At 49.2% G+C, this 14,317-nt stretch overlaps 1 protein-coding gene across 9 annotated transcripts in view; it reads right to left on the bottom strand.

Moving 5' to 3' along the window:
- The window catches only part of BCL11A (BCL11 transcription factor A), a 137,641-nt gene that overhangs the window by 58,173 nt on the left and 65,151 nt on the right, over positions 1–14,317 (bottom strand). For 5 of the 9 annotated variants that reach the window (XM_065059346.1, XM_065059352.1, XM_021294301.2 and 2 more), the window contains exons 1-2: positions 13,916–14,212; positions 8,015–8,344 (exon numbers count right to left, since the gene is read on the bottom strand). In XM_065059346.1, coding sequence (XP_064915418.1) covers positions 8,015–8,344; positions 13,916–13,970 — 385 coding nt within the window. In that variant the 5' untranslated portion in view covers positions 13,971–14,212. Of the gene's footprint in view, positions 1–8,014; positions 8,345–12,682; positions 12,950–13,915; positions 14,213–14,317 lie in introns of those variants that run through there. The other 4 variants (XM_065059350.1, XM_065059347.1, XM_065059348.1 and 1 more) reach the window with 2 other exon arrangements.

Below are 14,317 nucleotides of genomic sequence, written 5' to 3'. Positions count from 1 at the left end.
AAATATGAAAATCGGCGTCGATAATGGAGAAGACAGAGGGAAAAGCCCCTGGCCGCCCTCCCGCAGCAAATGCTCCGTGCACTTGCGATGCCCTGGCTGGATCACGACAGTTTTGCTGATGTGTTCTCTCACTCCAGAAAGAATAAACTCAGTAGCTAAAATGCAACAAAACCCAGATGATTCATGCAATGTCCAAAAGAAAAAAAAAACAGCTGTGATGCTGTAGCAAAGTAACACCGGGTCACAAATTAATTGCCGTGAATTTGGGAGGGGTGGGAGGACATTTATTTGTGGGTTTTTTGCATTTTTATATTTTGCTGCCTGCTAAATCAATGAAGCAAGCAATGAATGCAAAATTAAACTCCCGACTTCCTAAGGAGTGAGGAAATGTAACGTGTGTTTATTTTTAAAAGGTATTAGTTGTAGTAATAATGATAATAATAATAACAATAATAATAACCACAATAACAAGAGCACTGAAGGCAGGGCTCCTCTGCAAGCTTCTGCTGTTCGGCTGTAATGCCGTTGTTTATTTAGGCAGAGGTTTTTCTATCTGAAGCGAAGATCAAATTGGAGGTGTAATTGTTGTGTGCTTATGCAAAGCAGGGGGAGGATGGCAGCACAAAGTCCTGGGGTTTGAAGATCTCCCTCCTCAGCACCCCCAAAAAGCTGCTCCCCAGCTCAGCAGCACCCCAGAAACACCAACCGGGGGGGCAGAGGCCAAACACGGCATCTCCTCCACAGCTATTTCACTGCAATATTAAGCCTCATTTCCTTGATGGTAACACAGTTATTCGGGGTTTCTTCCTTGCTCCTGTCTTGGGTGTTTTAGCTATTTAGTGCAAAACAGAAAAACGGAAGCTCAGGCTGAGCTCTGTACCCATCAAATAGGGGAAAGCGGTGTGGGGTTTGGGTTTTTTGTTGTATTTTTTATTTAACAGCAACCTGTTCAGGTAAAAAGTTGCAGCAGAACTGCAGCAGGCAAGCGGGGAACGGTCTCTGGGGAGAGCAGAGAGAAGAAGCACTTTGGTGCACTGTCTGCAAACCCAGAATTCAGCAGCTTTTTTTGGCAGCCAATTCGTTTCAAGTGTTTCGTTTCAGGAAACGTATGTATTTTTCTTTGTGCATTTTGTGGATTTACTACAACCGCTCCTGACAGCTGTTGATTCAGTTAAATGAGCACATTATTAAAAATCCTCTACCATCCCGGCGCTGAAAAACAGACACCTTTGGATGAAGGTTTGAACCCAGAAGAAGAGGCAAATGATCCATCTCTGAAGAGAACGTGCAGTCTGGGCAGAGGGGGCTCAGGCCCCTGTTTGTGGTGACTCTATTTTCTTTGTTTCAACCAGACCCAGATACTAAAAAAAGAATGAAAAGCAAAGCAAACGATCCCAAGTATAAAAATATGAATGCTTGCTAACCCTTGGAAAAATTACATCCCCAGCAGGCCGGCATTCATGTGCTTCAAATAATTCTGCGCCGTGCCCCACACTTTATTTTCTTTCCTTGCTTACTAGCCAATTTTGCAGAGGAAGAACAACACCTATACGAAACAAGGAGGGAAAAGAAGTAGATGTTTTCAATTTGCTTTAGATCAAAGCAAAACAAGGACGCAAACGGCGGCATATTGAATCTTTTCTTTCCACCGCTGCCATTCACACCAGGCTATCGAAGTTTTATCCAATTCCCCAGCCTGGCTGCATATTAAGCTGGTTGTGTACGGCTTTATTACAGTGCGGTGGTTGTGAGGCAACATTAATATTCCTGCGTTGCATCTGACAGGGCATTTACATGCGCCCATCTGAGCTCGCACCTGAGAGCTGCTCCAAGGTGCAGTAGCTGCGCTCCCATTGTAAAGGCAAATGAAGAACACAAATTCCCCGCTGGGATCGGGGCTGACCTCCCCACACCCCGCACGGCAAACCCAAACCCAGGCAGAGCCACCGCCGAATGGAGAATGAAGCGGGGAGCAGCCACCAAGTCGCCAGCGCCGGCAGAAGAAGAAGAAACGAAAAGAGATTCGCCGAAATATTTTAAAGATGCGGCTGGTCAGGAAAGGTTGGGGAACAAACTCGTGGGATGCGTTGCATATTAAATGCTATTAGGAGGATGGAGAGGATGTTTATGGGCTTCAAAATGGGTTTGGCGTTAACACAGGAAGGTTTGAATAATGTGAGCGCTTGGGGGTCCGTCCATGAGGGTGTGCGGTGATGTTTGGTCCATGTCCAGCGCACCCAAGGTGAGATCCCCAAAGAACAAACTGCGTGCCATGGAAATTCATCACAAAATACAAAAGAGATCACCTCAACCGCTCCAGCGGTTTGTGGGGCCATTGATGTGCCTGTTATTTTTAAAAGTCTGTACTAAATCACAGCAATCCGTGTGCTGATATCAACCACTGTGCGCCCAAACCTGCTATGCCCAGCGTTACTGGGAGGCAGGCTGGCGCTACCGTCTTTGTACAAAGTGAGATAAAACATGTTCATTAGGCCAGGGGGGGATTACAAGAAAGTAAATTTTAGGGCCACGCTACCAGGATGAATATAGGCCCTCATGTATTAAAATATACGAGCTTGGTGTATTTTATGAACTTGTATGATACCCCAGAAGGTGACATATAAAGCAGAGTCCTCCCGGATGGAAGCCGCGTTCAGACACCTGCCAGGCTGAGAAAACGACCTCCTTGGGCTCACAACATCACCGGCGGCACCACGACCCGAAAAAAATCACAACAGGCAGAAAGGTAGAAAGAGATCCTCAGTGATTAGCTTAAAACATAAACTACCACAACAACAACAACAACCAAGTGGCAATGTGCCAGGCCATGGTCAGCTTGATGCTAAACACCTTTTATTGCACAAAGCTGGCGCTATCGGATATAAAACCAGACCCAAGCTTGAAGGAAATTTTGTCCCAAAAAATTCCGTAATGAGGATGCGTGCAGGCAAACGACTGGAGGCTGAACTCCCGTTCCCTGACACCACCTCGCAAGCCTCTTTCATCGTCTTTATTATTTGAATGAAATAAGAAAGGGCTCATGGGCTGAGGGTTGCTTATACAAAACAGGGTGATGCTAATAGGCCTCCTCCTCTTTTAGAAGCATTACCAAATGATGGGAATGTTTAGGGAAGACTTTATTTCTCCCACCGGGCTAATTAGAAGGTGTTTAATTCACTCCCTGCCTCAGTTTCCATCACCCGGCATTCGCTGATGGGACGCAGAGCTCTACGTTTATTACCTGCATTATTTTCAAAGCTTTCGGCATGTGACGCTAACGTGCACCTTTTCAGATCTATACGAAGTTTAACACGTGCCAGGCTGCCTCTTCAACCACAAGCATTTTGGATGAAGCGATGCTCCACACTTGAATGTCCCATACAACAGGAGAAAGAATGCAAAGCGCATTTCTCATCTTCTAAACCAGAATATCTGAATTGCAGGAAACAAAAAACAACCCAGAAAGATTCAGGGCAGTGCAACACTCAACCCTGGAAGGATCACACCGAGACAGAGGAAACTTTCTGCGCTCTTCTGTGCTTCAAGTGAGCTCGTATTTGTGTTTCCAATAAAGAGCCATTTTCACATTAACTGTAACAGTGGAGAATAGGAAAACCAACACAATCTTTGCCTCGTACAAAGGATGATATTGGTGTCACGTGTTGGCTTCTTCAAAAAATGTTATTTATAAAAGGCAATGGGGAAAGCTGAGAAACTATTGACTCTTCCCTGTATCCCCGCACGAGTAGCGTTAAAGCAACTTTTTGATCCCCCACATTTTCTACATGTTTCCCCCCCAGAGAAGTAAATTTCACAGCCGCACAGGCCACCGCCTTTAATTAAGCTTTCAAAAGTCTTGTGACAATGCCAACAATTGCAAGACACTTCTGGAGCTCAATCATGCAATCATCGTGACACTTCTATTTACAATTTGTCTTAGAAAGAGTTTCTCTGACATTGTACTTTGACAAAACAGCCAAGCTGCCGGTTCACAACCTTTCTGTGTCTTATTTACAAATACAGCTTGTACGCAGGGAGCCTTTGGGTAGCACCCTCACTATTTTTCTTGCTTGCGACTGTTTTACTCAGCCTGCGCTGTTTCTTTGTATGGGGAAAGCAGATAGAATTTTATTCCAAAATATTTCCATATTTCCTTTTTCCCCCCCTCTTATTTTAAGCTTTCATCTTATCATCCAAATGCAATGCTAACTATTCAGTGCAGGCACCAATAATTTGTTTTGTCCCTGGAACAAAACAAAATAATAAGGAATCACGATTTACAACCTACAGAATTACAATGGCAACTACTACTAACAGCGCAAGAAAATTTCTGCGGTGCGATGACTACTCAAAGACATTACCCTATGAGAACTGCGATAATCAAATGTGCTTGGTCCAAAATTTACTATCAAATTACATCCACCTTCCCCCAATTACTGCAGACAGGGGCTTTTCTGACGTTATTTTCCCACATATTTTATTGGAATGCCACAAGCAGCTTGAGAATAAAGGATTCGAGCAGTAAAAATGACGTCTCCTCCTCCTCCTCCCCTCTTTGTACAGTAAATACGGCATCCGCAGATACACACTCGGCATTATTAAGGGGAATATGCAGCAGCACTCCAAAGTGTTCCTCCAACTGCATCCAAGTAACGTTTAAGATCCTTCCTCACCCAAAAAACAACCTTTCATTAATTCTCTCGGATTTATACATTCAACAAACAAACGGCTAAAACCTGACACCGGCGGACGATAAATATTTCTTCAGCCTTTTCAATAAGTGAACAGCAATTTTACATTCACTGATCTCTAGATACTTCAGTTAATATTTCCCTCTATTGTAAAATATGAGAGCGGATAACTAAAGCCCTGCCGGAGCACTCGCTGCAAATCACGGGCTGCCGGTATCTGGTGGTGAGGCTTTGACATACATATTGATGAAAGCTGCCTCATTGGACCCACACAACATCTCCTATTAATTTCCAGTTCAATTTATGACATTTCAGCCACACTGCTGGATCAGCATCGCTCAAAATTTTATAGCGAGTCAGAGCTCCACGCAAGGCAGAGACACCCACACGAAGAGACAGGTACGCATGCCCGCACCTATATGGATCTCACGGCTACCGCACAGGTTACACACACGCATACAACCTCTTGTAATTGCCCCCGTCGCTGGAAAACGGTGAGGATAAAGAGCAGCTTATCGATGGTTAAAATAGACATCATTTCTCCCTGCGTTTCAATGACTCGCTGCCTTCCTCGTCGTTAGCTGAGCTGAGCCTTAACCATTACTTATCTCCAGATGATCTTTTACTGTAACACACCGACTGACTACAGAACTGTAGAGCTGGGCACGTCCTGCATCCAGAGCTAATCTATAGCACCCCTGCATCCAGAGCTAGCCTATAGAACATCTGTATCCAGAGCTAGACTATAGAACATCTGTCTCCAGAGCTAACCTATAGCACCTCTGCATCCAGAGCTAACCTGTAATACCCCTTGCAGCCTAACAACTGGGGACACTTTTACATTGCTACTAAATACATATTTTCTGGTCTCTTACCAGCAAGAATCAGTTCCCTCAACTCCTGTATATTTTTCTAAAGGCAGTCCCTGTCTTTTTTTTAGTTACATACACATGTATTTTTGCATTTGCACACAAATCAGCTATAAGATATCAGAACAGCCCAAAGTTCACTGCGGGGACCTTCCAGAACTCCACAGTTCACTCCAACACCCTCACTGGTAATTTTACTACCGGACCCCACAACCTGCCAAACTCCCGGCCACGGGTCACTCCAGCTACCACTGCACCTCTTTGCGATACGGGGGAGCTAAACTCAACCAAGTGAAAATCGGGATGGAAACACGAAGAGGGGGGTACAGCGCAAGACCCCAAATCTCCTTGTGCTCTTGCCAGGGTGCACCTCTCCTTACCCATCGCCCATTTAAAGTCAGTTAAAACCACAACCTTTTCTGCATTAACGGCCCCGTGACCAAATCCTGCTCGCTTCATGTCACCCATGCCATGATTTGTCTCTCCAAGGAGTTTCCCCAGGTGCAGAACCCCCCAGCATGGCCGTCCCTCCTCTAACCGAGGGACCTCTCGGGGACCATGGCAAAGCAGAGAGCGGGTTTCATTCTTGCTTGACAGATAACTGTGTTTTGTCTTTTGGGCAGAGCGGCGCCGTATGTAAATACAACGTTACATCACAGCGCCGCTCCTCCATATTTGGTGATTTAGTATGGCTCCAGAGCTCGGAAGACTACAAATCCCTTCCGCCAGGCTCCCGCTTCATTAATCACGGCCCTACGCTTCTGCTGGTTTTCCGGCTGATCGCGGGCAGCACATGGAAATGGGCACTGCCCTCTACAACTCTGGGAAAATAATCTAAAAACAAAATAGAAACAAACACCTTTAACATTCGCGGCTGGGAAGCACAATATGCCGAATTATTGGTATTAAGTCTCTTTCAAAATGTAGTTGAGCGGTAGCTGAGCCTCTGCTTCCTCTTAATCATACACATATATATGTATTTAAATACCTACCACCCTGCATAAATAGCATGTCTTCATTCACATTACATACGCATGTGTACGCATATGCCTTTGCACATATATATATGTGCCCAGATGGACCTGTGTGCACTGACACACACTTGCTGCCACCACAAAACCTCCAAAACTCCAGCTCTCCAGCGCAATTTCCCGGCCAGTTTGGAGCCTGCGGGAGCATCGCCCTGAACCTCCCAGCGCCTACTGCCCTATTATGGTTTAACTTTGTGGCCAAAGCAAAGCCCCAAGACAAGCTCCGGCGCATCACGTGGGGATGTTCTGCGCCGCTGACAACCCCGAGCAGTCCCGTGGGCTCCAAAAGAGGCCAACCAGCAGTACCGCATCCCAAACATCCCTGGGAAAGGGCTTGGAAACCAGTTCAGGCATTTGTTGGTGCCGACACGCTGCGGTCTCGCCTTTTTTTGACCGGTAGTATTGGCACGGTTTGAAGCGATTTGCAACGCTCGCTGCAAATGGGTAGCGCTCTTGTTTACTAGCAGGATTTTAAAAGCAGAGCGTGCCTTGTTACACTCCCAGGGCTCTGGGGTTTTCCTTCACGTAGTACGCTCTTATTTTTCTAACCTCATTTGTGCGGCGAATGGCTTTCTAGTTTAAGAAAAAAAAATAAGCTAAGAAATGGAATTGTTTACCCTTTTTTTTAAAAAAAAATATACATTTCATATTATTTGTTGCGCAAAACAGAACTCTGCCTCGGACATTTGTACGGCTGACATGTGGTTGTGTAAACCGCAAACAAAATCAAGATACATCTGTCAAAACCACATCAGAGACAAGAGAGAGCACAGCGAAGCATTTATCATTTGGCTGAGGAGGCAGGCTGCAGAGAGCGGCCTTTCCTGTCAAACCAACCTTTTGAAATTTCCAACATGCCCTTAAACTTTTCGAATAAGCATGTCTGTGCGCTTCAGCAACTGCCCTCTCTACTCTGGCCTGGCCAGTCGAAAATGGCATCTTAAAGTCAAGGTCGGTGGTGTCACTTTGCCATGGGGCTGTGTTTAATTACAGTCCATACGCTGACAGCCAATATGGAACCAAGGCTGGCTGATGCTCGGTTTAACTCTTTCAGCCCTGACTTTGCCAAAGACACGCAAAGCTCCTCGCTTTCTCGCTCAGCAGGCTCGGAAATCTCCTCCCGCAGCGCTACGGCAGGCGAGACACCGGGAGACGGTGACTACAATACCCAGCAAATCACGAGAGCGGCCTCAGACAATGACACCGTGAGGAACACCGGCTGGCACGGCACGTGCCTGTTGATCCTGCCCTGGGAAATACCGGTGGCACGCTCACCACCACCCCAAGGCAGGGTATTTACCGCGTCGGCCGTCACGGCGAGCACAACAGAGAGACAGACGCGGCAGTTTGCACAGCGAACATGCCACGTCGCGACTGGAAACAGAAATGAACTCGCAAACGCTCCTCCTTTGCTTTAATTTACCTGCTATATGTTCCTGTTTAGGGCAAATTCCTCTAGATGACGTTGATAAACAATCGTCATCCTCTGGCGTAACCTGGATGCCAACCTCCACGGGATTGGATGCTTTTTTCAGCTCACTTGGTGAGGGTGAAGGTGGCTTATCCACAGCCTTCTCTAAGCAGAGACTGCCATTGCATTGTTTCCGTTTGTGCTCAATAAAAATAAGAATGTCCCCCAACGGGAAGTTCATCTGACACTGGCCACAAGTGAGGAGGTCATGGTCCCCTTCCGGAGCTCCCAATGTGCCATGTTCAGGTTCGTCATCAGTGAGAATGGCTTCAAGAGGTTCGGCTGCAGGTTGAGAAACAAAAGGGAGAATCATTAGAGCTCCAGGCGCAGTGGTGAGGAACGCGACGAGTCCCCTTTTTGTGAATATTACACCCTGTTTGCGCCCTCCGCCTGTTCCCCCCCAACTAAACCCCTGTGCCGCGGCAGCCAGGTGACAAATTCAGCGGTGACAGGGAGAAGGTTTTGCAGAAGCGACTGCAGCGTGCGGAACTCGGGGAGCGAGCACCGCGACTGGCTCTGTGCTCCCACACGAGGACAAATTTCTGGCTCAGCCGAACGATTCGGGGCTAAAATTAAACGAATAGGCCGAAAGAATACACTGCAAAACTCTGGTGGTACCACCTAGAGAAGCGAATACAGTGTTTTTGTTGCCGGATGTATTATTTATGTGTATGAATTCAAGGCTAAAAGCACCACACTCACTCTCTCACATAACACATGGGGGTGTATTTTCCACCAGCCAGACCCACTTTGCAAAATCCGGAAGCCTGAACTATGCTGGTGCATGTGCAGACATTTCAATGTATAGATATCGCATATTCCCTATACAGGCCGTGCAGGTAACACACGAGTGTGTATGAGCCAAACCACGCGGCCGCACGCACGCAGGGCACATACAGCCCTTAGAACGCACGTGCATACGTATACGTATGCATTTGTGTCGCTACCCCTTGTCAGCCCGCTTGCAGCTTCCCATTTAAAAATTCAAAAGCCGGGAGTTATTGGTGGGGGAGGGAGGGGGATGAGGCAAATAAATAAGCAAATAAATAAATAAATGGCAGAAACAGAAATGATAAAAAGCAAGTGCGGCAGAAATGCCTGCGGGGCTGGGGGAGGCACCTCTCACTTTTCAGCTACTCCTCAGGATTCAAATAAATACCGAAATCAGAACCGATTCTGCCCAGAGGTATTAGCTAGATGGGATATTTTTTTAGTACTTAAGGAAATCAGGCAATTAGTCATTTCTCCTTTTTCATCTTGAAATAAAGGAATGCCTAAATTATCTTGAACGTGTTAGCACTGGTGGCCCTCAGCATCTAAAAATCAGCATGGCCAAGCGACTGCCACATTTCCTCGTGACAGTGAGAAGTGCCTTCTTTAAACTCAAAATACCTCGTCTAATGTTGTCGAAGTTGACAAATTTTCTGAATGAGCTCCAAAAAGCTTCATTATGAGGTTATTTCTGCTCACAGAACCGTCAGTGGATGCTCTAACGAGGCAGACCGGCTCTCTTTTCTCTTTGCCTTTTTTTTTTGGGGGGTTAAGTTTGCAGAGAAATACCTTGGCAATCTGGGTGCAGTCTCCATCACTATTGTCTTTAACGAGGGGGAACAAAAAAATCCCAGCAGTGTGTTGGTATTCCTCCACCTGCCCACCACAACACGCACGGTAACGGCAGCGAGCAGGAGGAGAGGGCACTACAAATACAACCCACCTCAAATCCCTGCCAGGTAACGCCAGGGAGACAGAACACAACTCCTAAACAGTTAATCAGCCTGACCTTCTTTAGCTGGCTGCCAATTTCACATTTAATGAACTTAAAGCCACAGAGAATCAAAAAATAGATTTTAATTTGACTGCACGATATTGGAGCTGATTTTGATAAAGTGCAAAAAATCCAGTGAACTCGAGTTAAATTTATTTCAACCCTAGCTAGGCTGATTATTGAGGAGGAAGATCTGGAGTAGCTCCCAGTTGTGCTGCATAAAATAATATTGAAAGAGCACACTACCTCGCCGTACCTCAGCTCCAACTAGGACACGGGGATCCAGCCCATCATTTCTTGCCTCTAGTACTACTTCTAATTTAACGTAAGGTCAACCACAGGAATATGAAGGTTACGTTCGCATTAATAAAAAACAACGTCTTAATCGCAGGGGTTTTCTTCTAAACTTGCAGACCGACAAGGGAAGCGGCGTCTCCACGCTCCTCGGGAAGCCGGGAGACGAGCAATGGGTGTTTCTGCGGGAATGCCGGTTTTTCTCCCCAGCCTTTCCCTGCGTTTGGACCGAGGGAATAAACCCTTGCAGGACTAATTCCATCAGTAGCTGGGCTGCACCGCCACAGACAAAGGTATTTCACAAACCTAACTTCCAGCTCACCAACTCTCCGCAGCAAAAGACACAAAATAACCCGTATTCCCCTTGCGAGCGGCTTAGCGAGGAGCTGTGCATAATCATGACACAATTATAATGTTTTCCCGCGGCCTGATTTCTTTCTGACGCTGTCAGTATTATTTAGCAGGGGAAGGTAACCCGCTGCTTCGACACCAGACAGTTAAAAGTAGTGCTAAACAAAAATAGACTTTGCTGAAGTCTGTACTGACTGGGCTGATTTACAATCAAAACCAGGAAATGAAGTGGTAATTCAGAGGTTGCTGATTACACCTCCACATTTCACCTAATTAATTTTATAGGAGGCAAAGTTCTTGAAAATAACAAGATGATCAAATGTACAGATATAAAACCTGTAACCTCAACATTTTCTATGCTCTTAACGTAAATTATTGCTAATTAACAAGAATTATATACTAATGTATGAAATACGGCTGGCACCGTGTTCACTGCAAAACATTTGGCTCCTGATGGAGGCAGAGCCAGCAAAAATATGTTTTTATTATTACTGCTACTTTTAAAATAAAATATAAAATACCGAGTTTACAAAGAAAACGCCAAAACACAATTCACCTGGTCTAAGCCACTGATTTGCAAGATGCTTCTTTTAATTCTGGGGCAATGAAAATTCCCTGCCTGGGTCCCTAATCATCCGTCCCTATTTTTCATGCAAATTGCCCTTCCACCAACACGTCTTTTCAGCTTCGCCCCTTCGCCCTCCTACTCCCCCCTTCTTTCCCGTTCCCAGTCACCAAAACAACCGCACCGTCTCACCGGGAAAAGCGGGATGGATTTTGGAGTGTCGGGAGAAAGGAGGTACCGGGGCGGGGGGGTGAGGGGGTGGGGAAGGGGGAGATACCAGGGCACGGTGCGGGGAAATGCCCCGGCAGCGCATTTCTCCGCACCGCACCGTGGGAAGGATGGAGAGGTGCTGTTTAATCCCAAGTTTGTGTCCTGGAGCAAGGGGGGGCGGGGGGGGGACTTGGGGATACAATGGGAACCGCCAACACGTTATGGGGTTGTGGGGGGAACCCGGGGAGGGGGAAGGCGAGCATCACCCGCTGCTTCCCGGAGCAAGCAAACTCCGCGCAAAATTAAGAACAAAGAAGAAGAAGGCGGAGAGGGGGTGAGGGGGGAGGGAGTCGGGGGGGAGATGGAGGGGAGGGAGCTGGGCGCCCTCCCCCCCTCCCGCCGGCCGGGAGGCAGCGGAGAAGCCGGCCAGGTTCAAGTTCGCGGGGCTGCCCGGTTGTTTGATCTCGCTGTGCCTCCTAGCGACCGAAACGGGCAGGCAGCCCGCCCGCCGCCCCGGCTCCGCCACCGCAGCCCCCCGGCTCCCCGCTCCCCCAGCCCGGCCTCTCTTCACCATCCCACCCCCCCCTCCACATCCCCGGGGCGGAGGGAGCGCAGCCCCCCCCCTCTGGAGTCCGTCCCAGCCGCCGCTCCCGCCCCACGCGTGCGGAAACTCCGCGGGTGTCTCAGCGAAAAGGAGCCGCGGGGATCACGCCCGTCTCCGCTGTCCCCGGGGGCGAGTCGGAGCCCCCCTACCCACCCACACCCCCCGGTGTGATCCGCTTTCCCCAAACACGGGGCCACCCGAGCATGCCAGCGCGGGAAAAGGATTCCCCCCGTACCCCATTTCGGGAGTGGGGGTGGCACCCCCAGAAGCCACTGATGTTGCAACCCCGACCCCAACTCAGCGCCGAGCATTAAAAAGAAAAAAGCCGCGTGAAGTGGCGGGGGAAGAGGGAGAAAACAACCGGAGTGGAGCGAAGGGTTGAGCCCCCAATCACCCACGCCCCCGGTTTTAGGGAAAAGTTTGGGCAGGGCAGAGCTCCCCGGCCGGAGCGGTTCCCTGCAAAGCGCCAACGTTTTGCTCAGGGGCTCCATGTGCGAACGTGGTTGGAAATGTTTGTGCGGCCGTGGGGGAGAGAAATCGCAGCGTAAAGTTTTGGGGTTGTTTGGGTGGTTTTTTTTTTTCTGCAAAGAGGGAGCCAAGGATCGTTGGCAGAAAGGAATCGCCCTGGGTTTTCTGCCATCCCTGGGAGGGAACAAAACCCGGCGGGAGTAATGGGGGAAGGAGAAGATAAGAAAGAAAGAAAAATAAAAGAAGGAGGGAAAAAAGGAGCGAAAAAAAAGCATGCAGCATTTCCCCTTCCCCCCCAGCTCACCCCGAGGAAAACGGGATTTATTTTTTTCTCCCTTCCTTCCCACCCCCCTCGCCCCAAACCTTTCCAGCTCGAGTTGCCTTTTGTTGTGCAAAGAGCGCTCCCGCTTATCTCGCATCTAGCCCTGGTGTGTGTGGTGGCGGCAGGAGGGAGGGAGCCGGAGAGTTTTTGTTGCGAACAGTGCGGTGGGGCTCGGGGTTTGGGTTTTCTCTCCCGGGGAGAGAGGATTTGGTTTGGGGTTGAAATGCGGCGGCGAGAAAAGGGTCGTTCGCGGGTGTGAGGATGCGAGTGTGTGCGAGCGTGTGTGTGTGTATGTGTGTGTGTGTGTGTGTGTGCTCAGCCCGGGCTCGCTCTCGCCTGTGTTTGTTGGCAGGAGGCTCCCCGCACACGCGGTGCTTGTAAACATTCAGACACGAGATTTTTCCCAATCAAAATCCACTTCCACTCTTTTTTTTTTTTTTTTTTTTTTTGAAAATCTTCCAAAAAATAGTAAGCGAGCGGGAGAACGCGAAGCGAGGGCGAGGAGGGAATCCCTTCCCCGGCGCGGCTCGGCTCGCTTCGGCTTCCCTCGCCGCCCGGTGCCGCCCCCCGCCCCAGCCCCAGCCGGAGCGGAGCGGGGCGAGGTCGGGGCGGCGGAGCCCCGCACGGCGCCGGCCCGGGGCGGCGGGGGGCGGCGGGACCGGCCACCTCGCACCCCGCGGCGGAAACAAAAGGGAGGCGGCCCGGCTCGGCTCGCCTCTCCCCCCCCACCCCGAGAGGGTGCCGCGGGGCGGGCGAGGCGAAGGGGCGAGCCCGCCGGTGGCGGAGGGGGCTCCGGCCACCGGACTTTCTTCCCCGCTCCGCTCGCCCGCAGCTCCCGCCCGGCCGGCCAAGGTGTCCGGCGTCCAGCCCGCCGCTCTCGCAGGAATTTCTTTGACACTTTGGGGCGGTTCTGCCCCCGGCAGCTCCGCACCTAGCCCGCCGCTCCGGGTGCCGGAGCGAGAGCCGCCGCTCTTGCCGCCAAAGAGCGGGGAAAGCGGGAGGAGAGAAAGGAGCGGAGCGGGGGCAGAGCGAGTGCGCGCCGGCGGGCGGGGGGTAAAGGGAGAAAGAGGAGAAAAGTGATCATCAAGGTGATTAAATTAAAGAGGGAGAAATTACGGAACGCTGATCATCCCGAGCCGGCGTTAAGTTCATTTTTTCCCCCGACTCGCTCACTCGCTCTCACTTTTTTTTTTTTTTCCCTCCCTGCTCTCGCTCAAATTAAAAATTAAATCCGTGAAGGGGAAATTAAATAAATTGCTCTCCGGGTTACTTACGTGAAAATTCCCGTTTGCTTAAGTGCTGGGGTTTGCCTTGCTTGCGGCGCGACATGGTGGGTTGGTGGCTTCGGTGGCTTGTGAGTCGCTCGGTTCACATCGGGAGAGACGGGTTAGAGAGGAAGGAGACTCCAGAGAAAATATCTTCATCAATGTCTTTTGACATCCAAAATAAATTAGAAATAATACAAAGATGGCGCAGGGAAGATGAATTGTGGGATAGCAGTCATGGCTTTTTTTTTTTTTTGTGCAAGGGGAAAAAAAAGAGAGAGAGAGGGAGAGAGAGGGAGAGAGAGAAGGAGAGAGAGAGAGAGATGAAAAAAATGGCAAAAGCCCCCCTGAGCTGCAAGTTCAAGTGCGGACGTGACGTCCCTGCGAACTTGAACGTCAGGAGCCTGGATG

Source organism: Columba livia, chromosome 3 (assembly GCF_036013475.1).
Source record: "Columba livia isolate bColLiv1 breed racing homer chromosome 3, bColLiv1.pat.W.v2, whole genome shotgun sequence".
In the NCBI taxonomy this organism is placed as follows: domain Eukaryota; kingdom Metazoa; phylum Chordata; class Aves; order Columbiformes; family Columbidae; genus Columba; species Columba livia.
This window is presented reverse-complemented; position numbering and strand designations above follow the sequence as displayed.